A 24,592-nucleotide genomic window follows, 5' to 3' on the forward strand; every position below is an offset into this window, starting at 1 on the left:
TGTTTGCTGCCAGTAGCTCATATATTAAATTTAAAAGCACTTTTGACGCATGCAGTTAATTAAATTGGTGCTGCTATCAAAAATTAAAGATCAATAATTTCAGTAAAAGCTTTTTAAGTTACCCTTGCTTCTTGTGGGAACTTTGTGTGTAAATGGCTGCTGCGATTCCTTCATTAAAACAGTGACTACACTTCAGAAGTACTTAATTGGCTAGAAAGTACTGGAAGAGATATCTTTGAGATCTCTCAGTGCAATTTCTTTTTTCTGTATTTTGCAGAGTGCAGTTAGAAAAGCGGTATTTGCAAAATCTCCTGCTTTATCGACATAGTGTCATGTAACCATAGGAACTGAATAATTGTGAATGTAATTGGCTGACCAATAGAGGGAGCCGAATGGTGAATCGGAAATGTTACCAATCCAAAATTCATGCTCCAACAAGACCATGGCCGGGATTCTCCTAATAATGGGGCTATGTCCCCACTCCTGCCAGAAAACGGGCGCGAATCACTCCGGACTTTTTCTAGGGCCTAGGTGGAGTGCCCTTTCGGAATGTTGGTGCAATCTCGAAGGGCAGAATGGCCTCCTGCACTGTAGGGATTCTATGAGCATGCCAATATTTATTGCCCTTGTTGATTAATTGAATCTTTGAATGTCCAACATTAAGTTTTAAATGTTGAATAAATAAACTATTGCATACTGCATATTTGTGTTATTTAAATTCACCCACTGATTTACTTTTTAAATACCTTCAATACAGGTTGTGCTTGAAAGCCTCAGCTTCTTTCAAAATCCTGGGAATGATACATTTGTCCAGTGCAGGAATACTATTTGTAGATCCTGCATAATTCATTATGCATTCTTTTCAAGAATGCAGGTAGCATCTGAGGGCTGAAAGAACAGCATGGTATTTTGTTCCCACAGGATTTCTCCCATTTGTCCATGTCTATACTGTTTTGCCAGAGGCAGTGGAGAATCCCTGCAGAAATTCATTCCCATTGCTTTCACAAAACCTATTTCAAAATCTTTATTCATGTAAAATTTAGAATTTTTCACAGGGTGAAAATAATACCCTGTACTAGTTGCTGAAGCTTTTGATTTCAATTTATAAAGTAGCACAGTAGTTAGCACTGTTGCTTCACAGCGCCAGGGACCCAGGATCTAGTTCCCAGCTTCGGTCACTGTCTGTGCAGAGTCTGCACGTTCTCCTCGTGTCTGCGTGGGTTTCCTCCGGGTGCTCCGGTTTCCTCCCACAAGTCCCAAAAGATGTGCTTGTTAGGTGAATTGGACATTCTGAATTCTCCCTCCGGCTACCCGAATAGGCGCCGGAGTGTGGCGACTGGGGGATTTTCACACTAATGTCATTGCAGTGATAATGTAAGCCTACTTGTGACACTAATAAAGATTGAAAGGAAATAAAGCCTGATTTGTCCTACCCCAAATTCACCACTAAGGTTAATGATTTTCAAGGCTGAGATATATAACTCACTTCAATTAGCACATCAGTGACATTTGAAAATTAAATATATAGATTAAAAAACATATATAAGGGAATAATAAGACTTCTATTTTCACTGAATATGAGCAGATGTGGAATTAAGTCTCCAATGTACTAGCAAACATTATAGCATTACTTGGACAAATGCCTCTTTTTTGTTATAAAATAGGGAATTCTCAACTCACCATGAACATTGCACCATGTAATCTGCTCATAATAAAATGGAATACAGGCAGAGGAGAAAGGTTGGATTTAATTTGTTTATTCCTTCAGCTCTAATTGGAGCCCTGGGTAATTTATGAGCTCCACTGGTTTTTCACATTCTCCGTTTGAATGATGGCTGTAATCCCCTCAATGACCCCAGTTGCTCTCTAGTTCAAAGGTGTACATATGTACAATAACAAGTAGTATCATACCTGGCAATGATTTTACAGAATCAAACCTGCAACATCTGCAAGAATGATCAGAGAACTGTGTAGAGATTTGAATGTTTGAGAGGCTGGGTTGGAAAGCCTTGCTGCGTCCAGCAGCATTAGGCACAGCTGTTTTCCAGTGGGTAGGCCTGACTGTGTCAATGCAGCCTGACTCACCACTTCCGATGGGACCACTCTCTCTTTCTTCACGGGAAAAATCTCTGCTTTTTTGGGCACAAAATCTTTTGTCAGAAGAACTTTGCAGTAGATTCGGTTTTCTTTTCTCAACTCTGACCTGCTCTTGTCAAGCCCCTGGGACTGTACAAAGCACAAGCATTCTTTCCTGTATTTATTTTTTTTGCCTATTTCCCATTTGTAGATTCTGCAGAATTCTGCTTCGATACTTAGCTTTGATGAAAAGGTGTCGTCGGCCTGTTGTGGGTAGGCAAATGAGCTGTCTGGTTAGAGAATGGTTAGAAACGTGATTTACCAGTGTTGGCTCCGGAGTAAGGTTTGGGTTGTGGTGTTGGTGTGGGACATTTTTGCAGGGGTGCAGGACTCCAAGCTGTTGCCTCATGTGAAAAGCATAAATGTATTAAATTGCATGTGCCATATGGGCCACAAAGGATGGCCAAATGGCATTAATGTACTTGGCTCTATGCTTTGCTATCCTCTTCACTCTCCTTCCTTTTCTCTACTTCCAACTTCTTCAGCGTTGTTGAGTTGTTTTTTTTGGAAGAAGTGACTGACTGTTTAGATGTAGACATAGGAATTATCAGACGATGTCTAGATGTGGGTAACACAGTGGTTAGCACTGCTGCCTCCCAGCATCAGGGACCTGGGTTGAATTCCAGCCTTGGGTGAACGACTGTGTGCAGTCTGCACGTTCTCCCAGTGTCTGCGTGGGTTTCCTCTGGGTGCTCCGGTTTCCTCCCACAGTCCAAAGATGTGCAGGTTAGGTGTATTGGCCATTTAAAATTGCGCCTTAGTGTCCAAAAAGGTTAGGTGGGTTTACAGGGATAGGGTTGGGGTATGAGCCTCTAGTGGGTAATCTTTCCAAGGGTCGCTGCAGACTTGATGGGCCTCCTGCACTGTAGAGCAGTGTTCTTCAAACTTTTTTCCCAAGGAACCATTTTTACCAACCTGCCAACCTTCGTGACCCACGCCGGCCGACCTGAGTGACCCACCACTTTCTCTTACCTTGTTTGCTGCTAATAAAAATGGAGGAAATGGTTTTGGGTCCGTTTGGCCCTCGTACACGCTCTTCCAATGGAACCTGTTGGATGAAGGTGAAGCCTTCCGCTGTCGGAAAGTATGGCGTCTCCAGCTGCCCAAAGTTCTGAATTTTTTTTTTCCTGTAAAATTTTATCAAACAAACCCCCACCCCCCCGAACTTGTTAAAAAATAAAATGAATAAAATAAAAATTAAATGAATAAAACTCCCTGAACTAGTAAAACTAAAAGCTGCGACCATTTATAAAAAAAATAGCAGCCGCATGCACGTGCCCGATGCGCGCCGATGATTGCATGTGCAATGCTGCTGAATTTTTTATACGTGTTTGCGGCAATTTTAAAGGCCGCTTGCAGCCGGCGTTATTAAAAGCCGGCTGCTGTGCGGGGATTTGCGCGATCAGGAGCTCCGCCACCCTCCCGACACCCGCCCGCGAGCCCCCGAGTTTGAAGAACACTGCTGTAGACATTCCCTGATTCCATGTCTGACACATGATATAAAGGGAAATGTTTAATAGCCGTTACCATCTAGTCACATTCCTGGCTTGCATCTTTTAGATAGTGGAAGGCATTTGCGAGGACAGGAGATGAGCTACTTGTCATCGCCTCTGCCTAGCTACTGTAACCATGGTATTCATATGAATCCTCCAGTTAAGCAGAATGTGATCTACTGGATTTTGGTGATGAAGTCTCCATTAGATTCCAGTCAGTAACACTCAGGCCCATCTGCTCTCTCGCTTTCTATTATCTTAAAGTACAAAAGACTATGTGGGAAGGACAGTGAAACTGACTATTCAACTGAATCATCACTGGAAAAACAACAATCCTTTTGTGACTCAAGTCAACATTTGCATACTTTCTAGAAAGCGGCATTAAGTATCAACATGAAATTTGAACTCTGGCTGGCTCTTCCCCTGCATCCCAGCTCCAACTCCAAAGAATAAAAATCAGTTATCGGGTTCTTGCCACCACCTGGACTGCAATAAACTAACTCGGCAGGAATTGGGAATTAAACTAGGGATCTTACTGCTACAGAGGGAGCCATGACATGGGCAGTTTTACAAATATAGGACTTACATTTTTGGGTGAGAAGGCCAGGGAATAGTGAAGGATTGTTTAGGTGATGCCACGCTAGAATTTGAAAGCCTTGGATTGCAGAAAGAAGAAAAACAAGGGAGTTGAGGAGTTTGATGGTTTTGAGGTTCTGGCTAGACTTGGCTAGAATACAGACTGTAGACTTGGACTTGACAGAAAGAATATGCAATTAGGTTATTTGGACTTGGAAGGGATGGCAGAGGAAGAGTTCAAAGTCGCATTCTCAAAATAAGAGGCAAGAAGAATTCTAACAGAGAAGAGGGACATTTCTGGTTCAGAATCTTAGCTTGAACTCTTTCTGGGTGGCTTTCCTGTACCCCTCTCAATTTCTGTTTCATTCCTAACCACCAGCTGTTGTTTGTATAAGATGTACATGAAGGAGGCACTGACTGTTTCTCTTAACTTGGAAAATTGGCAGCTTCCAGTCAGGAAATCCCAGAGGCTAAGAAAACTTGCATATACGTTTATACATTTAAAAATGTAACAGGGGGTCAGAGACCACAATTCCTAAACCCAATACCTCCCACCAAATTCCTCTTTGAAGCATCTGTCTGCATTCACTTCACTCTCCTAGTCTGAACCCACATTGGCCTGAATTCGACCTAAGCAGTAGCTCCATCCAGGCTGGTACCCAGATGTTTCTCGCTCTTGTGTTTCTCCCTCACTCTTGCTCTTTAGCTTAATATTATTTAAAACCATCAGTTTAGTTTGCAAACTGCTGGAAAAATTTTTAAAAAAAATCCCTCAATGCTTCATAGAACCATGCAGAAAAGAAGGATGCCATTTCACAGAATCACAAAAATACAGTGCAGAAAAGGCCATTCGGCCCATCGAGTCTGCAGCGCCACATGAAAGGCAACTGATTTGCCAATCCTAATTCCATTTGCCAGCACTTGGCCCATAGCCTTGAATGTTATGATGTGCTGAAGTGCTCATCCAGATACTTTTTAAAGGATGTGAGCTAACCTGCTTCTGCCACCCTCCCAGGCAGTATGTTCCAGACCGTCACCACCCTCTGGGTTATTAAAAAAAAAAAAGTTTTTCCTCAAATTTCCCCCCTCCCCCGAAACTTCCACCCCTCATCTTGAACTTGTGTCCCTTTTGTAACTGACCTATTAAGGGGTATAGCTGTTCCCTATCCTCCCTGTCTGTGCCCCTCACAATCTTGTACACCTCTATCAGGTCACCCCTCAGTCTTCTCTGCTCCAGTGAAAACGACCCAAGACTTTCCAACCTCTCTTCATAACTTTTTAAAGGTTCCATCCGAGGCAATGTCCTGGTGAATCGCACCCTTCCTATAATGTGACAACCAGAACTGCACACAGTACTCCAGCTGTGGCCTCACCAATGTTCTATATAACTCCAACGTGACTTCCTTGCTTTTGTATTTGACCCACCTTTTCTCTATGCTAGCTGTTCTGAAAGAGTTATCCAATTGATCACATTCCCCTGTTCTCCTCATCCTGGAAATTGAGAGTTACTATTGAAACTCTGTCCCCCGCCCTTACAATGCGTATATTGTAATATCTTGCTGCATGTCTGGGCTCGCACCAGACTGTCTGGATACAGTAAATACTGGAAAATTGGGATGATTGGACTGCCCACCAGAGAAGGAACCAACCCGATTACCCTTCTATTTAAGTTGGGTAGGTTACCATCTCTTATCAGTTGATCTATTTGAGAACTGGTGTTGGTTTCGATGCTAAATTTGGTCACAACCTAGGAGAACACGGAACAATAAAAATGGATCATTGTGGAGGGTTTATTTTAAGATCCAATGGATGGCATCTTTCTACAGAATCAATTCCTCCATTCACCAGAATCAATGCTAAGTCCTGCAGTGAATCAATACACAGCTATGTAGTCAGACTTGTGTGTTAGCAGCTGAACCAAGCTGACACTCCAGTCTACACTACCTGATCTAGGAGTATTTGGTGGAACTGTGCAGGGGGAGCCTTTTTATTCAGCATCTATCTAGATGTCTGTTTGATGTTTGTCCACTAACTGAGCGGTGCAAAAGCTAATTGTAGCTGCCCTACCACTGTCCTAGCTGAGATCAGATGACTTGCCAGAGGTGGGGAGGCTCATCTGGGACAGCTATAGGATTGTTACAACTGGACTGGATGGGGGGCCCACACAGTGGCAAACACTGCTGCCTCACAGTGCCAGAGACCAGGGTTCAATTCCAGCCCTGGCTCACTATCTATCTGTCTGGATGGATGCTCTGGCTTCCTCCCACAGTCCAAAGATTTGTAGGTTAGGTGGATTGTCCATGCTAAATTGTCCCTTTAGTGTCCAAAAACGATGTGTTAGTTGGATTAAGGGGTAATTAGGATAGGATGAGGGAGTGAGCTTGGGTGGAGTACTCTTTCAACGGGCTGAATGGCCTCCTTTTCACCACTGTAGGGATTCAAAATTGACTTCTATCCGTAGTCTAGACAAATCGGTCCCTTCATATTGTGTTTCGAAGGTTGGAAAGTAAATGCAGGAGATGTTGGGACCATCCGGCTTATCTGTGATATTCCATCATGTGGAATTGCAATAGTGAGCCATAATCACACACAACAGATTGGCCATGCTAAAATTGCAGATTGGTGTCCAAGGATGTGCTGGTTGGGTGATAATAAGAGAAGATTCACGTCATCATCTGTGGCCTTCCCTGCAATTCCATCATGGGAAGATCTCTGGTGGGTAGAAATCAACCCCTCTTGCCTGAAGTAGCTGGAAATCCATTTGTCTGGCATTCAACACAATCTCTGCAGCTTTATGTAAATTATTTGAAATTCACCTTTGCAGTTTAAGGTGACTGTAACATTTGGCTTGCTTTCCTGGCCATTGCTCACTGTGTGGCAGAATAACTGTGGGAAATCAGCAAGCGGTAGGACCCAGTGACAACCCAAGAGAGAGTGATCTAGAACTGGGTTGAGTGGGAGGATGGTGAAACAGGGATTTAATACAAGGTGCGAATAGTAGAGCTCATTGAAGACTCGGGAACAGGAGAGCGAGCTGCCAGAAGATAGAAAACAGTGATGGTGTGAGCTTACTGCTTTGTGCCTTGGGGTGACCATGTGTGCGTTGTGCATTGATGCTGCGAATGGGTTGTACTCTGGATTGTACGCATTATCCACCTCAGTCGGGGATGTTAGAATTTTGGATTTTTAAAAAAATTCACTCTTGAGCTCTAGAGATCGTGCATAACAAGGTCAGCATTTATCATAGACTGGAGCTTTCCCAGCTTGAAAGCTTTGGAGGATAAATTTAAATTGCCAGCAGGGAACGGTTTTAGGTATTTGCAGGTGTGAGACTTCCTGAGAAAACGGGTACCGGCCATTCCGCTGCTGCCGCCACGGGGGATACAGGATAGAGTAGTTTCCAGTACCTGGGTGGGAGAGGGGAAGGTATCGGATATTTACCAGGAGCTTTCGGAGGCAGAGGAAACCCCAGTGGAGGAGCTACACTGGGGCTGTTTAGCACACTGGGCTAAATCACTGGCTTTGAAAGCAGACCAAGCAGGCCAGCAGCACGGTTCGATTCCCGTAACAGCCTCCCCGAACAGGTGCCGGAATGTGGCGACTAGGGGCTTTTCACAGTAACTTCATTCAAGTCTACTCATGACAATAAGCGAATTTCATTTCATTAAGGGCAAGTGGGTGGATGAGCTAGGAGGGGCTGTGGGCGGACACCCTAAGCAGGGTTAATACCATCTCATCGTGCGCCAGGCTTGGCCTGATACAATTAAAGGTGGTCCACCAGGCACACAAGACAGTGGCTCGGATGAGTTAAGTTCTTTGGGGTTGAGGACAGGTGTGCGAGGCGCGCGAGAAGCCCAGCAAATCATGTTGACATGTTTTGGGCATGCCCGAAGCTTCGAGGCAGGATTTTGCTGAGGCAATGTCCACAGTACTAAAAACACGGGTGGTGCCGAGTCCAGGGATAGCGATCTTTGGAGTATCGGAAGATCCGGGAGTTCAGGGGGCGAAAGAGGCTGACGTCTTGGCCTTTGCCTCCCTGGTAGCCCGGAGACGGATCTTATTATTGTGGAGGTACTCGAAGCCCCCGAGTGTAGAGACCTGGGTTAGTGACATGGCTGGGGTTCTCAGTCTCGAGAAAATAAAGTATGCCTTGAGATGGTTAATGATGGGGTTCTCCAGAGGTGGCAGCCGTTCGTCGACTTTCTCAGGGAAAATTAAAATGTCAGCAGATGCAGTATTCCAAAGTGGAGTGGGGCGGGCGGATTGTTGTTGTATGATTGAGGTGCGTGAAGATTGGGCTTTGGGGGGGGGGGGGGGGGGGGGGGGGAGGGAAATTTATTTTGCCATGCTGATGTCATTGTTTGTTACTGTTATAAATTTTCAAATACTATTAAATATTATGTTTTTTAAAAAGTCAGCATTTATCACCCATCCCTAATGAGAAGTTTTTGGTGAGCCTCCTTGACCCTCTGTGGGATGTAGGTACACCCACCCTCCGTCCTATTGGGAGTTTCAGAATATTTAGCAAGGAAATAAGGGAGAGTATCTAATTGAAGGAAAGAGCATACAAAGTGGCAATGATTGGTGGGAGACTAGAGGACTGGGAAATATTTTAAGGGGCAACAGAAAGCTACTAAAAAAGCTATAAAGAAGAGTAAGATAGAGTATGAAAGTAAACTTGCTCAGAATATAAAAGCAGACAGCAGGAGTTTTTACAAATATATATAAAGCAAAAAAGAGTGGCTAAGGTAAATATTGGTCCTTTAGAGGATGAGAAGGGAGTTTTAATAATGGGAGATGAGGAAATGGCTGAGGAACTGAACAGGTTTTTTGGGTCGGTCTTCACAGTGGAAGACACAAATAACATGCCAGTGACTGATAGAAATTAGGTTATGACAGGTGATGACCTTGAGAGGATTGTTATCACCTAAGGAGGTAGTGATGGGCAAGCTAATGGGGCTAAAGGTAGACAAGTCTCCCGGCCCTGATGGAATGCATCCCAGAGTGCTAAAAGAGATGGCTTGGGAAATTGCAGATGCACTAGTGATGATTTACCAAAATTCACTAGACTCTGGGGTGGTCCCGGTGGATTGGAAATTAGCAAACGTGACACCACTGTTTAAAAAAAGGAGGTAGGCAGAGAGCAGGAAATTATAGGCCAGTGAGCTTAACTTCGGTAGTAGGGAAGATGCTGGAATTTATCATCAAGGAAGAAATAGCAAGGCATCTGGATAGAAATTGTCCCATTGGGCAGATGCAGCATGGGTTCATAAAGGGTAGGTCGTGCCTAACTAATTTAGAGGAATTTTTTGAGGACATTACCAGTGCAGTGGATAACGGGGAGCCAATGGATGTGGTATATCTGGATTTCCAGAAAGCCTTTGACAAGGTGCCACACAAGGCTGCTGCATAAGATAAAGATGCATGGCATTAAGGGTAAAGTAGTAGCATGGATAAAGGATTGGTTAATTAATAGAAAGCAAAGAGTGGGGATTAATGGGTGTTTCTCTGGTTGGCAATCAGTAGCTAGTGGTGTCCCTCAGGGATCCGTGTTGGGCCCACAATTGTTCACAATCTACATAGATGATTTGGAGTTGGGGTCCAAGGGCAATGTGTCCAAGTTTGCAGATGACACTAAGGTGAGTGGTAAAGCGAGGAGTGCAGAGGATACTGGAAGTCTGCAGAGGGATTTGGATAGGTTAAGTGAATGGGCTAGGGTCTGGCAAATGGAATACAATGTTGACAAATGTGAGGTTATCCATTTTGGTAGGAATAACAGCAAACGGGATTATTATTTAAACAATAAAATATTAAAGCATGCTGCTGTGCAGAGAGACCTGGGTGTGCTAGTGCATGAGTCACAAAGTTGGTTTACAGGTGATTAAGAAGGCAAATGGAATTTTGTCCTTCATTGCTAGAGGGATGGAATTTAAGACTAGGGAGGTTATGCTGCAATTGTATAAGGTGTTAGTGAGGCCACAGCTGGAGTATTGTTTTCAGTTTTGGTCTCCTTACTTGAGAAAGGACGTACTGGCGCTGGAGGGTGTGCAGAGGAGATTCACGAAGTTAATCCCAGAGCTGAAGGGGTTGGATTACGAGGAGAGGTTGAGTAGACTGGGACTGTACTCGTTGGAATTTAGAAGGATGAGGGGGGAATCTTATCGAAACATTTAAAATTATGAAGGGAATAGATAAGATAGATGCGGGCAGGTTGTTTCCACTGGCGGGTGAAAGCAGAACTAGGGGACATAGCCTCAAAATAAGGGGAAGTAGATTTAGGACTGAGTTTAGGAGGAACTTCTTCACCCAAAGGGTTGTGAATCTATGGAATTCCTTGCCCAGTGAAGCAGTTGAGGCTCCTTCATTAAATGTTTTTAAGGTAAAGATAGATCATTTTTTGAAGAATAAAGGGATTAAGGGTTATGGTGTTCGGGCCGGAAAGTGGAGCTGAGTCCACAAAAGATCAGCCATGATCTCATTGAATGGCGGAGCAGGCTCGAGGGGCCAGATGGCCTACTCCTGCTCCTAGTTTTTATGTTCTTGTGATGATGCAGAAGAAGGGATATATGTCCAAATCCGGATGGTGTGTGGCTTGGAGGGGATCCTGCTGTTGGCAGTGTTTCCATGCATCTGCTGTCTTTGCCCTTCTAGATGCTGGATTTGGGAGGTGCTGTCAAAGGAGCTTTTGTAAGTTGCTGTAGTCCATCTTAATTGATATACCTTGCTTCCAGTGCATTGGTGGTGGATGGGGTGCCAGTTGAGTTGGCTGCTTTGTCCTGGATGGTGTTGAGTTTCTTAAATGTTGGAGCTGCACTCACCCAGACATGTTTTTCATCATGTGCTTTGTAGATGGTGCACAGGTCTTGAGGAGCTTTAGATGAGTCACTAATTGCAGAATTCCCTGCCGACTCGGACCTACTCATGTAATCGCAGTATTTAAGTGGATGCTCCACTCAGTTTCTGATCAGTGTTGAGACCCAGCAATGGTACTGCCAAGGGGAGATGGTTGGACTAATTTGTGTTTGAAATGGTCATTTTTGTGTGGCATGAATGTTACTTTCCATGTTGTAGCGCAAGCCTGGATATTGTCCAAGTCTTCCTGCATGCAGACTGCTTTGTTATCTGAGGAGTTGAGAATGGCATTGAAGACCGTACATGAATATTCTCACATTCTCCCCCCCCCCCCCCCCCTGTGTTTCTTGGCCAAAACCTTAAATGGGTGTCCCCTGATCCTTGTGAAATTAGCTAATGGGAAGCATTTTCCTTATCTACCTTGTGCAGGGAAACAAATCTCCTTTTTTAAAGACAACAACTCCAGCTTTTCCAATTTTATGCAGCGAGTGACAATGATGTGGAGAGGAAGGTGGTGGGAGTGGTCAATAATTTCAAATGAAAATTGGATGGGTGCTTGAAGGAAATAAATCTGCCAAACTACAGGGATTGAGTGGTGTGTGTGAGAGAGAGAGCTGTCAAATGGCCTCCTTCTGTGCTGTAAATGGCTCTCTCTCCACTTCTAGAAGAACTTTATGGAAGAACAAGCCTATAGAACCTTGTTGAAAAGTCATTGAAGCAGCTGAAGGTGGTTGGGGCTAAGGCACGACGCTAAGGAACTCCTGCAGTGATGCCTTTGGATTGAGAAGATTGATCTCCAACAACTACACCCATTTCTCTTTTTGTACTAGGGGTTTCGCACAATTCCCGTTGACTACAGTTTTGCTAGAGCTCCCTCCTGCTGCAGTTAGTCGAATGGAGCCTTAATATCAAGGGCAGTCATTCCCGACTCATCTCTGGAATTTGGCTGTTTTCCCCATGTTTGGACCAAGGCTGTATGGAGAACTGGAACTACGGGACTATGGCGGAACCCAAACTGAACATCAGTGAGTGGATTATTGCTGAGTAAGTGCTGCTTGACGACACTGACCACACCCTCCATCACCTGAGCTTTTAAGATAGGGTGGTAAACTAATAGGGCAGTAAATAGCCAGATTGGATTTGCCCTGCTTTTGTGGATAGGACATACTAGGCAATTTTCAACTAGATACCAGTGTTGTAGCTGCATTGGAACAGCATGGCTTAAGCTGGAGCATCGGACATCAGCAGACATTTGGGGGGATGTTGGGATCCATCTTGGCTGTATCTAGTGCACGCCACCAACCGCTTGAATGAAGCAAATTAGCTGGAGACTGGCATCTGTTGTTGGTGGGGGGGGGGGGGGGTCTCTGGTGTAGGTCAAACGTGATGCACATAGCACTTATTTTTTAAAATATAATTTTTATTGGAATTTTTTACAGAAAATATAAAACATAACGACAAACAATGAAATGCAACAAAATAACCCATAATAACTGTACCACCCCCAGACCGTATCGATGCATGTATCCCATCCCCCCCCCCCCCAACCCCAATGAACAACAAAAGAACTTAAAAATAAATTTAAATTAAATAAACAAACATAGTCATCGTCCGTCCCCCCCCCCCCCCCCCCCCCCCACCTTTTCCCCCTCCCCTCTCCAGGTTGCTGCTGCTACTGTCCCCGTACCCTATCGTTGAGCCAGAAAGTCGAGAAAAGCACCTAGCACTTGTAACACTTCAGCCTTATCTTTTGCATTCACATGCAATGCTCTGCTATCATCAAGGATGGGCCATTCATGGAGCTGTCCTATTGGTAATCGTGATTCTGGAAGTGTTCTTCTGCCTGGTCACATCACCTGTACACAATGGAGAAATTAAGAAGCTGGTTGTAAAAGCACAAGAACTGTATTTCTGACTGATTTGTAGCAGTGCTAACCTTTGTCTCGCTCTCTCTGTGATTAATCTTTTTTCTCAATAATTGAACATTTTGATCAAAAGAAAAAGCCCACGGATTTCTTTGGTATTAAATGAATCATCTTGAAGAAAAATTTTAGTTTAGTCCTAAAAGTTCTAACATCACAATATTAAATCAATGAATCGTGAACTGATCCTATTTTTAAAAAGCTCCAAACATGCCATTTTTGACATTGCATTTGATATTCTCAGCTTCAGCATTACCAGTCTCAACTGTCACTTTTGATGCCCAATATCTCAACATAGGCAGCATCCCAAAACAACTTGTATTTATGAAGTGCCTTTTTAAGGCAGTAAAATGTCTCATGGCTCAACTCCTCCTCCTATAATGTCATAAAGCAACATTTGAAACCTGGGCCACCGGAAGATAGGTTAGCTGACCAAGCTCTTGGTCAGAGAGGTTAGGTTTTAAAGGAGGCAGGAGCAGTTCAGTGATTTGGGAAAACATTTCGAGCATCAAGGGGCATGGCAGCTGAAAACATGGGCTATTATAACAACACCTCTTGTTTCCCGATGACTGTAGTGTAAAGGGTTAACAGATGGGATATGCTCATGTATGATGTGGATGCTTTACCACTCACTCTTGCAAAAGAGATGGGAATGGTGCCTAGAAGCTAAGCTAGGCACCATTGTAGTACGAATAAACCAGTGTTCAGCAGATACTAGAGTAGGTATCTTGCACTCTAGTCTTGGGATTTTGGTGGTTGCGTTCATTGCCGAGCAAGGAATCTACTGAACTGCTGGTGTCTTGTCCAAACCAGGATCTTTGTTGAATCACAGGTGGTAAGGTAACGACCTGATACAGAGCAAGTTATCATGAAGTTTCTTCATACTCCCCTAGAACTACCCCTATGCACAACTGTCCTCATGTACGTCTTAACCTTCTGAGGATCACCGGCTCTGCCCTCACTTATAGCTGAGTGCCTTGTCACATGACCACTGTCTCCAGACCGCATGATAGATCTGTACCACCACCTGCTGATTGGAGGTCGCACCACCAACTATCTACAATATTGTTTACAGGCATATCACCACAGTTGTTTTTTTTCATATAAATTTGGCGTACCCAATCTTTTTTTTTCTTTCCAATTAAGGGGAAATTTAGCCTGGCACATCCACCTAACGAGCACATCTTTGGGTTGTGGGCGTGAAACCCACGCAGACACTGGGAGAATGTGGAAACTCCACACGGGGCAGCAATACTAGCCACGTGCCACCCCTATCACCACTGTTCCAAGATGGATGAGCACAACTTACAAGCTCACACATGTCCCACCTGTATTCTTCCTTCCAAAGGTTGATTTCAAACGTCAAGTGAAATGAAGCCATTGTAAACCTTTACATCAGTAGTCTTCAATATGTTCATCACTTTCTGTATGTCTAATCAGTCACAGACATAGGGTGGATTGATGTTCATCAAATGAGATGTTTTAATCAGATGACCGAGTGCAGTTCCAGACTCTGCCACATACAATCCATGACAGTTGATTTTTTAAAATAAACCTTAAATTAAACTGGTGTCTAGCTCTGGTAAGATGGTAAAGAGGCCGTCATTGCAGGAATTGAAAATACTGTGAAATATTAGTTGCTCCATCATAACTATAATGATCAGTTGTTAGTTCTAAAAATAGTTAGTTGACAGAGTTACTGTCGCAGTGCGCTTCTGTTCATCTCTTGGTCGTTTTTCTCAAACCCAGTTCATCTCTGGGAGATTATTTCACACATTCACCTCATTTCCCACCCCATGCATATATTGTGTGGCGATGCCCGCCACCCGTTTGGAGAGTATTAAAATCCTACTGGGCAATACTTGTGTGAACAAATAGAATATGGTTTACTTTGAATTTTAATCTATTTGGTAACGCAGCTTCTAACAAAATAACAAAGGGTGTCATACAGGTGAGCAAAACCCTTGTTAATGGTTAGCTCTATCCTTGAGTTCTCTTCCTCTGTCTTCTATTCCAAGTTACTGCAGATGTGTCTACCAGGTAGACAGGAAGTGAAAGGCATGACCTTCCCATGTCAGTGATTGGCCAATAGGGCCTCTGCTACCAGGAGAAATGGTACTGCTGACTCTCCTGGGTTTAAAAGAATGAAACCATTTTGAGATATTAAAGTGTCATTGTCTACTGGATTCTCGCAATGCACTTCCCTGTCTTTAATTGAAATGGTATGTAGGGGAAAAACCGAATCTATACCCGAGACACTGGGCGCAATTCTCCCAAAAGGGAACAGCGAGCATGTTTAGCCGCGTTTTTCCCGGTACACTCCGTGCCAAGAAACACATGGCTATTCAAAGCGAGCCGCATTGAATTTACTGTTTTCAACATTCCCCATTCTGGGTAGATGAGGTTCCTGCTGAAAGAAAGCATTTATAATTATTTTTAATGTTTATATGGGATTTATAATAACTGGTTCTAGGCTAAATTACTGAGGAGCTAATTAAAGCAGGATAGTTTAATAAAAAGGAGGGACATGGGCTATGATATCTTTGCAGAGGCACAGCTGGTTTGCAGGGACTGGTGAGAGCTCTGGAACACAGATCCTGCTCCATTTAATGGCAGGATCAACATGACTTCCCCCCCACCATTTCTTGTCTGGCAGCTGACCAGAGAGACCGGCTTCAGAAGGCTGGGGTTGGCCATGGTTGGGATAGCACCTCGGAAAGCTGGAGGATTAGCGAGGGGTCGAACTGACTATAGGGATTGAGGTGGGTGGATGATGGACAGAAGGGAACAACCTGGTCAGACCCTCAGCATGACCAGTTTGGGAATAGAGTTTGACTGATTGCAGCAGAAGATATGTTTGTGGAATTTGGAAAGTGCTCCAGCTCCTCCTGGTCCACAAGTAGTGCTGTAAAATGTACTGTGTAACACATATAGTATAAAATGGTTGATGTACAGGATCAGGCATGACTTGATGTCTGTAGGCCACCTGAGCCATGCTGCCAGTAAACTGTCTTGCAGGCCTGTCTGGCAATTATTTTTGTAAATAGGCTCAGCAATTAATGGAACATGACAAAGCCAGATGAAGATTGGTGATACTGACCATAAGGGCATTAGCACCGAACCAATGGCATCATGGGGTGTAATAACCCATGGTCATTACGGTCACATCCCGGGGTGGTATGTGGCACAGTACACATTGCTGCCTATGGCGCTAAGGACCCGGGTTTGAATCCCGGCCCTGGGTCGCTGTCCATGTGGAGTTTACACATTCTCCCCGTGCCTGCGTGGGTTTCACCCCCCAGAACCCAAAGATGTGCAGGTTAGGTGGATTGGCCACGTTAAATTGCCCCTTAATTGGAAAAAGATAATTGGGTACTCTATTAATTCAGACTTTTTTGTTAAATAAACAGGTTTTTTTTATGGTCAGAAATAAACAAGCTAAAAATAATATCTGGATTTACAGAAACAAATATTCTAAGCCATTTGAAGCGGAAGGAAGACTTCTCACAGTCTCTCGACTATATTACTCCTGTTTTGGACATCTTTGTATATACAGTGATTTCCTCGTCTGTTGTAACATCTACAACAGCATAAACATGGGATTTCCGTGGTGGGTTCCCTGAAGTTAGAGGAGATAAAAGTGCTCCATAGTCAAAATTCAACTCCTTTGTGTATTATGACTGGGTTTTAAAGAGCAGCCAACGAACCAGAACGAGACCAAAATACTTGTACAGCTGTTCTTGCGTCTTTTGGGCTGCTGCACACAGCACTGCCAAGTTTGCTGCTTTGTTGTCATTCTGTGGGCGCTGCTGTGTGATGCAAACCGTTCCCCCACCCAACTCCAAACAGCAGCAGCACCTCATTGTCAGCTACGAGACTGGCAGGGTGGCCATTTTAGCTCTGATTTACCGATCAATAAATGATTTGTTTGCTCCTGTAGGGGCAGGTGAAGAAACATCTAGCCCGACATGTTTTGAAGGTATGAAAAGGGTATTTGTGTTTTAAAACCAGAAAATGTTTGTCGTGTGTGGTGAATGTATTCACCTAAAGTATGAACTGTCTGTATAGTGCTGTGACCTATGACCTTGTACTGGAACCCTGGGGGGCTCCGCCTCTGGCTCTGCCCTGCCCGGGGCGATTATATAGACCAGCCACCTGTGGGTGGCACTCATTTGTACAGCAGACACTGGCAGGCGAGCACTTGGATAATAAAGCCTTATATTCGCTCGTTCTCACGGTCTCATAGTGAATTGACGGTATAACAATTTATTATCCAGCGACAGCACCATGGAAGCCGCTCTAAAGCCAGATAAACTTGAGCTCGATGCGCGAGCGACAGAGGCCAAGGAGATCTTCGAACATTGGCTTCGCTATTTTGAGGCCTACCTCTGCTCCTCTGCAACGCCTCCCTCTGAAACTCTCAAGCTGCGACTCCTCCACGCTCAGGTGAGCCATCAAATCTCCGTGATGATAGAGAAAGCTGCCATGTACGAGGCGGCGGTCGAGATCCTCGAGGCGCATTTCATGAAGCCCGTAAACGAGGTGTTTGCACGACACCTCCTCACTACTCGCTGTCAACGTGCCGGGGAATCACTGGATGAGTACCTGGACAACCTGATCCTACTCGCAAGGAACTGCAACTATTGGGATGTGACGGCAGAGGAACACATGAACCTGCAGATCCGGGACACCTACGTGGCTGGGGTCCAAGCGAACTATATCAGGCAGTGCCTGCTGGAAAACGGGATCACTGACCTGCGGGACACGGTAAAACTAGCCACCTCATTAGAGGTGGCCTACTAGATCCTCGGTGCATTCCCCGCGGACCGACAAATCCCTTGTGGACACCATCGTCGAGGCCCCCATCGGACCCGACTACGTCACAGGCCTGTGCCATGTGGCTGTCCGTCCAGACCGGGGAACCGCAGTGCTACTTCTGCGGTCAGGGTCAACACCCCCGGCAGTGCTGCCCAGCCCGCGCAGCGACTGTGGCAAAAAGGGACACGTCGCCAGAGTCTGTCTGGGCCGACCTAAAGTCCAGAAGCTCCCCACCACACGGTATGCAGCCTCGCGACCTCAAGTTTCCCCCCCCCCCTCTTCACTCTTTGTGAACCTCACTCATGACTGTAAGCCCGTCGCCACCAGGAGCAGGCAGTACAGTTCCCAAGACATGATTTTGATCAAGTTGGAGGTCCAGCGACTGTTGAAGGAAGGGATCATCGAGGCCAGCAACAGGCCCTGGAGAGCACAAGTGGTGGTCGTCCGGACCGGGGAAAAGAATCGGATGGTTGTGGAATACAGCCAGACCATTAACTGGTTCACGCAACTGGATGCGTATTCCCCCTCCCCCACATAGCGGAGATGGTCAACCAGATCGCACAGTACCAGGTGTTCTCACCGGTCGATCTGCAGTTGGCCTACCACCAGCTCCCGATCCGCCCGGAAGAGCGTCACTACACTGCCTTTGAAGCAGCCGGCCAGCTCATCCACTTCCTCAGGGTCCCATTGGCGTCATTAACGGGGTCTCGGTTTTTCAGAGAACGATGGACCAAATGGTGGACCAGTACGGTTTGCGGGCTACATACCCGAACTTGGCCAATGTTACCATCTGCGGCCATGATCAGCAGGACCATGACACCAACCTTCAGAGGTTCCTCCAGGCCGCCCAATCCCTCAACCTCCCATATAACAACGAGGTGCGTTTTGCGCTCTACCCGACTAGCCATCCTCGGTTACGTCATGGAGAACGGAGTCCTAGGGCCCGTCCCCGACCATATTCTCCCCCTCTCGGAATTTTTCCCCCCCCCACCCCTGCCTCCCCACAGCCTCAAGGCCCTCAAATGATGCCTGGGGCTGTTATCCTATTATACGCAGTGGGTCCCCAACTATGTGGACAAAGCCCGCCCACTTCTTATTAAAACCACCACATTTCCCCTGTTGGATGAGGCCCGCTCGGCCTTTAGCTGCATCAAAGCCGACATCACTAAGGCGGCAATGCATGCGGTGGACGAGTCCGTCCCCTTCCAGGTAGAGAACGATGCGTCAGACATCGCACTGGCTGCCACCCTCAACCAAGCGGTCAGGCCAGTAGCATTCTTCTCTAGAACCCTCCACGCTTCCGAGATCCGAAACTCCTCGGTCGAGAAGGAATCACAAGCCATAGTGGAAGCCGTGTGGCACTGGAGGCACTACCTAGCCAGTAGGAGGTTCACCCTCGTCACCGACCAGCGGTCGGTAGCCTTTATGTTTGACAATGCACAACGGGGCAAAATTAAGAATGACAAAATCTTGGTGGAAGATCAAACTCCACCTACAATTATGATATCAAGTATGGTCCTGGGAAGCTCAATGAGCTCCCAGATGCCCTGTCCCGTGGCACATGCGCCAGTGCGCAAGATAGCCGAATTTGAGCTATCCACGATGACCTTTGTCACCCGGGGGTCACCCGGCTCATCCACTTTATTACGGCCCGCAATCTGCCCTTCTCCACTGAGGAGGTCAAGGCCATGACCAGGGACTGCCAAGTCTACGCGGAGTGCAAACCGCACTTCTACCGGCCAGACAAGGCTCACCTGGTAAAGGTCTCCCAGCCCTTTGAGCGCCTCAGTATTGACTTCAAAGGGCCCCTCCCCTCCAACTGTAATATATACTTCCTAACCGTCGTTGATGAGTACTCCCGCTTCCCCTTCGCTGTCCCCTGCCCCGACATGACCTCGGCCACGGTTATAAAGGCACTACACAGCATCTTCACACTGTTTGGTTTCCCTCCATACGTCCACAGCGACCGGGGCACATCGTTCATGAGCGATTGAGCTTCGTCAGTACCTGCTCAGTAAGGGCATCGCCTTGAGCAGGACTACAAGCTGTAACCCACAGGGAAACAGGCAGATGGAGAGGGAGAACGCGACGGTATGGAAGGCTGTCCTTCTGGCCCTCGGGTCTAGAAGTCTCCCGATTTACCCCGCTGGCAGGAGGTCCTCCCTGATGCCCTCCACTCCATTAGATCACTCCTCTGCACAGCCACGAACGAGACCACTCACGACCATTTGGCGTCTTCCCCAGGAAGTCCATCTCCGGGGTCTTGCTTCCACCCTGGCTGACAACTCCGGGACCTGTCCTTCTCCAGAAGCTTACGAGGAGCCATAAGACCGACCCCCCTGGTCGAGAGCGTCCAGCTGCTGCACGGCTATGTCGCGCACCAGGACGGATGGCAAGATACGGTCTCCCTACGGAACCTGGCACCAGCTAGTTCCCCTGCAAACGCGCACCCTTCCCCACTGCCTACAACCACCTCCAGTGCCCCTTACGCCCCGCTGGGTTTCCTGTATTGTTCTGCACCCGCACTGCCGCCACCCACCACCTCCGTGCCTACCCCCACCCCTCAACCGTCTCCGACATGCCGGACTGAAGCTCGAGCTACAGACACCACGCCTCCGGAGTCACCACCTACAACAACCGTGTCCGCCGCAGCGCCAGAGCTGAGGAGGTCTAAAAGAACAATCCGGCCTCCAGATAGACTGAATATTTGATGATCCCCCCCCCCCCGCTGGACTTGATTTTTTTTTTAACAGGGGGTGAATGTGGTGACTGTATTCACCCAAGTATGAACTGTCTGTCTCGTGCTGTGACCTATGACCTTGTACTGCGATATATAGACTGGCCACCTGTGGGTGGCACTCATTTGTACAGCAGACACTGGCAGGCAAGTTCCTGGATAATAAAGCCTTGTATTCACTCGTTCTCACAGTCTGACAGTGAATTGACGGTATAACATCGTGCGCAACAGATTTTTCAACTTCTAAAAAGAGTAAAGGAGAGATTCATGTATGGTGCAAACATAGAACATACAGTGCAGAAAGAGGCCATTCGGCCCATTGAGTCTGCACTGACCCACTTAAGCCCTCACTTCCACCCTATCCCCATAACCCAAACCTTGTTGGGATTTAATTTTTGACATTTAATTTACCCTTCCTGGAAATGTGTAAGTAAATAGGGGCAGCACGGTAGCATGGTGGTTAGCATAAATGCTTCACAGCTCCAGGGTCCCAGGTTCGATTCCCGGCTGGCTCACTGTCTGTGCGGAGTCTGCACGTCCTCCCCGTGTGTGCGTGGGTTTCCTCCGGGTGCTCCGGTTTCCTCCCACAGTCCAAAGATGTGCGGGTTAGGTGGATTGGCCATGCTAAATTGCCCGTAGTGTCCTAAAAAGTAAGGTTAAGGGAGGGGGGGTGGTTGTTGGGTTACGGGTATAGGGTGGATACGTGGGTTTGAGTAGGGTGATCGTGGCTCGGCACAACATCGAGGGCCGAAGGGCCTGTTCTGTGCTGTACTGTTCTATGTTCTATGTTAAATAAAAATACATTTTAAATGATTAAATCAGTACCCACAAATCTAATTAATCCTTTGGGCTTCTCGAGGGTAAGTTGTAAAGTACTTTGGGGCATCTTTTACCTTCTGTCTGTCTTGGAACTTGAGAACAAGGTTCACCCATTTAGCCTCTGCCTATCAGTTAGATCCTGGCTGGTGGCTGGAACAGGTGGCAGTGATTTTGCTTCCTGATCTTGGGATGATTGTAGATGTCTACTGTAAAAGATTTTGACTCTTGTGTCTGGGAGGGGTTAGCTATCTGTAAACGTTCTGTACTCCGTCCAGCTACTTTTATTTATATATTTGAAATCACTGACTTTTTCAGTAAAAGTTATTTCTTTCCTGTGTGACAAAATTGGGGAAGTTTCCAAATGCTGGACATGCCCGGAATATCGTGGGGAGCAGGACAGCAGACCCTAGAATGCAAATCTAGCAAGTTTCTTGTTGGGCTCCCTGTTTGTTGTTTTTTTCTGTTGCACTGTCCCTTTTCCCTGCAGTGGCAGCGATGGGTTGGATATACCCGTAGTGTTGTACTTTCTCTTGAGGGCTATTTGTGAGTTGTCAGCAGCCCTTTGTTTTTAGTCTTGTCCAGCTTTTTTTCTTCTCCAGCCCGGTCTATATGGCGATGCTGCAGGTTGTTGGCTGCTCCCGGTTTGTACTTTTGGCTAACTAATTGTGTGTGTGTGTGTCAGAAAGGATCAGATCAGTGCTCCGATACAGCTGGTTGCAATGATGTTGCTTCCAGTCACATGCTATTCGTATGTGTTAAATTGCTCGCATTACTTGCAACATAAAGCAGCCATTTAACTTATTAACATGAAAAGCTCCCCCTGGATTTGGCTTTGGTGTATTTCATCTCTCTCAAATGTTTTCCCCCTTCCTTTGCAGCTGGTCTATCGGGCCTGTAAGCACCAGTGGGCAGCTGAATTGCAGCTCTGAAAGGGTTTTTGCCTGATCCCATTTTCACTTAGCGTTAAAATGTGCAATTTAAATCAGCAATGTAATCAGCAGGAAAATGGCTGACTACCCAGAACAAATGTGAAGTCCCAAAACCTCCCTGACTGAGACCAACTAATCCAGAGTGAGAGTACACAAGAGCTCTATTTAGGTATGTCTCTCTGGCAGATGAACTGTATAATGTACTGTTCTGTGGCCTGTATAACAGTGTGTCTCTGTGAGAGCTGAATAAGACATTATTAGCCTGAATATAAAGCAATCCCAGAGGCCTGAGCCATCAGCACTGCTGTAGTTCCAGGGGACTGGGATCTGTTGATATTGCCACTGGCAGTCATCCCAGCTCCGATGCCTGGGGAATGGAGTGATCCCTGCGTTCATTCTTCACTATGACTCTGGTGATTACATTCCTGTGGGTCACAGCTCAAGGGGTGGCTGGAAACTCTGGTCCGTGTGTGGATTTTTATCTGGCCAGCTTTCTCCCGTCCTCTCCTGAAAGCACTGACTTCTGCTGTTCCGATCCCTGGACACCGTGTCCAGCCTGTATGTTGCTCAGGGAGCATTTATCACGTGTCTCTGCTTGGGTAATGAACAGTGAGGGTCAACAGGTAATATACAGGAGGAGTTCTCTTCTACAGTCTGTAGATTCACACCAACACCATGCCTTTCATACACGCTCGCACGTCACTCACACTCACACACACTCTCATGTCACACACACACACTCTCATGTCACACACACACACACACTCTCATGTCACACACACACACTCTCATGTCACACACACACACACTCTCATGTCACACACACACACTCTCATGTCACACACACACACACACACTCTCATGTCACACACACACACACACACTCTCATGTCACACACACACACTCTCATGTCACACACACACACTCTCATGTCACACACACACACACACACTCTCATGTCACACACACACACACACACTCTCATGTCACACACACACACACACACACACACACACTCTCATGTCACACACACACACACACACTCTCATGTCACACACACACACACACACACACTCTCATGTCACTCACACACACACACACACACTCTCATGTCACTCACACACACACACACACACTCTCATGTCACTCACACACACACACACACACACACTCATGTCACACACACACACACACACACACACTCTCATGTCACTCACACACACACACACACACACACACACACACTCTCATGTCACTCACACACACACACACACACACTCTCATGTCACTCACACACACACACACACTCTCATGTCACTCACACACACACACACTCTCATGTCACTCACACACACACACACACTCTCATGTCTCACACACACACACACACACACACACACACTCTCATGTCTCACACACACACACACACACACACTCTCATGTCACACACACACACACTCTCATGTCACACACACACACACACACACACACTCTCATGTCACTCACACACACACACTCTCATGTCACTCACACACACACACACACACACACACACACACACACACACTCTCATGTCACTCACACACACACACACACACACACTCTCATGTCACACACACACACACACACACACACTCTCATGTCACACACACACACACACACTCTCATGTCACACACACACACACACACACACTCTCATGTCACTCACACACACACACACACACTCTCATGTCACTCACACACACACACACACACTCTCATGTCACTCACACACACACACACACACACTCTCATGTCACTCACACACACACACACACACACACTCTCATGTCACTCACACACACACACACACACTCTCATGTCACTCACACACACACACACACACACACTCTCATGTCACTCACACACACACACACACACACACTCTCATGTCACTCACACACACACACACACACACTCTCATGTCACTCACACACACACACACACACACACTCTCATGTCACTCACACACACACACACACACTCTCATGTCACTCACACACACACACACACACACACACACTCTCATGTCACTCACACACACACACACACACACTCTCATGTCACTCACACACACACACACACTCTCATGTCACTCACACACACACACACACTCTCATGTCTCACACACACACACACACACACACTCTCATGTCTCACACACACACACACACACTCTCATGTCACACACACACACACTCTCATGTCACACACACACACACACACACACACTCTCATGTCACTCACACACACACACTCTCATGTCACTC

General features: G+C 46.3%; 1 protein-coding gene across 8 annotated transcripts in view; it reads left to right on the forward strand.

Annotated features, from left to right (window-relative positions):
• Positions 1 to 24,592, forward strand: part of LOC119971711 (guanine nucleotide exchange factor for Rab-3A-like) — a 106,971-nt gene that overhangs the window by 39,120 nt on the left and 43,259 nt on the right. For 2 of the 8 annotated variants that reach the window (XM_038807637.1, XM_038807640.1), the window contains exon 1: positions 11,936 to 12,101. The exons of 2 other annotated variants lie outside the window; for them this stretch is intronic. In XM_038807637.1, the coding sequence (XP_038663565.1) occupies positions 12,034 to 12,101 (68 nt within the window). In that variant the 5' untranslated portion in view covers positions 11,936 to 12,033. Of the gene's footprint in view, positions 1 to 1,664; positions 1,741 to 11,887; positions 12,102 to 24,592 lie in introns of those variants that run through there. 4 more of the 8 variants (XM_038807638.1, XM_038807639.1, XM_038807645.1 and 1 more) reach the window with 4 other exon arrangements.

The sequence above is a fragment of the Scyliorhinus canicula genome, chromosome 9, assembly GCF_902713615.1.
Source record: "Scyliorhinus canicula chromosome 9, sScyCan1.1, whole genome shotgun sequence".
In the NCBI taxonomy this organism is placed as follows: Eukaryota; Metazoa; Chordata; class Chondrichthyes; order Carcharhiniformes; family Scyliorhinidae; genus Scyliorhinus; species Scyliorhinus canicula.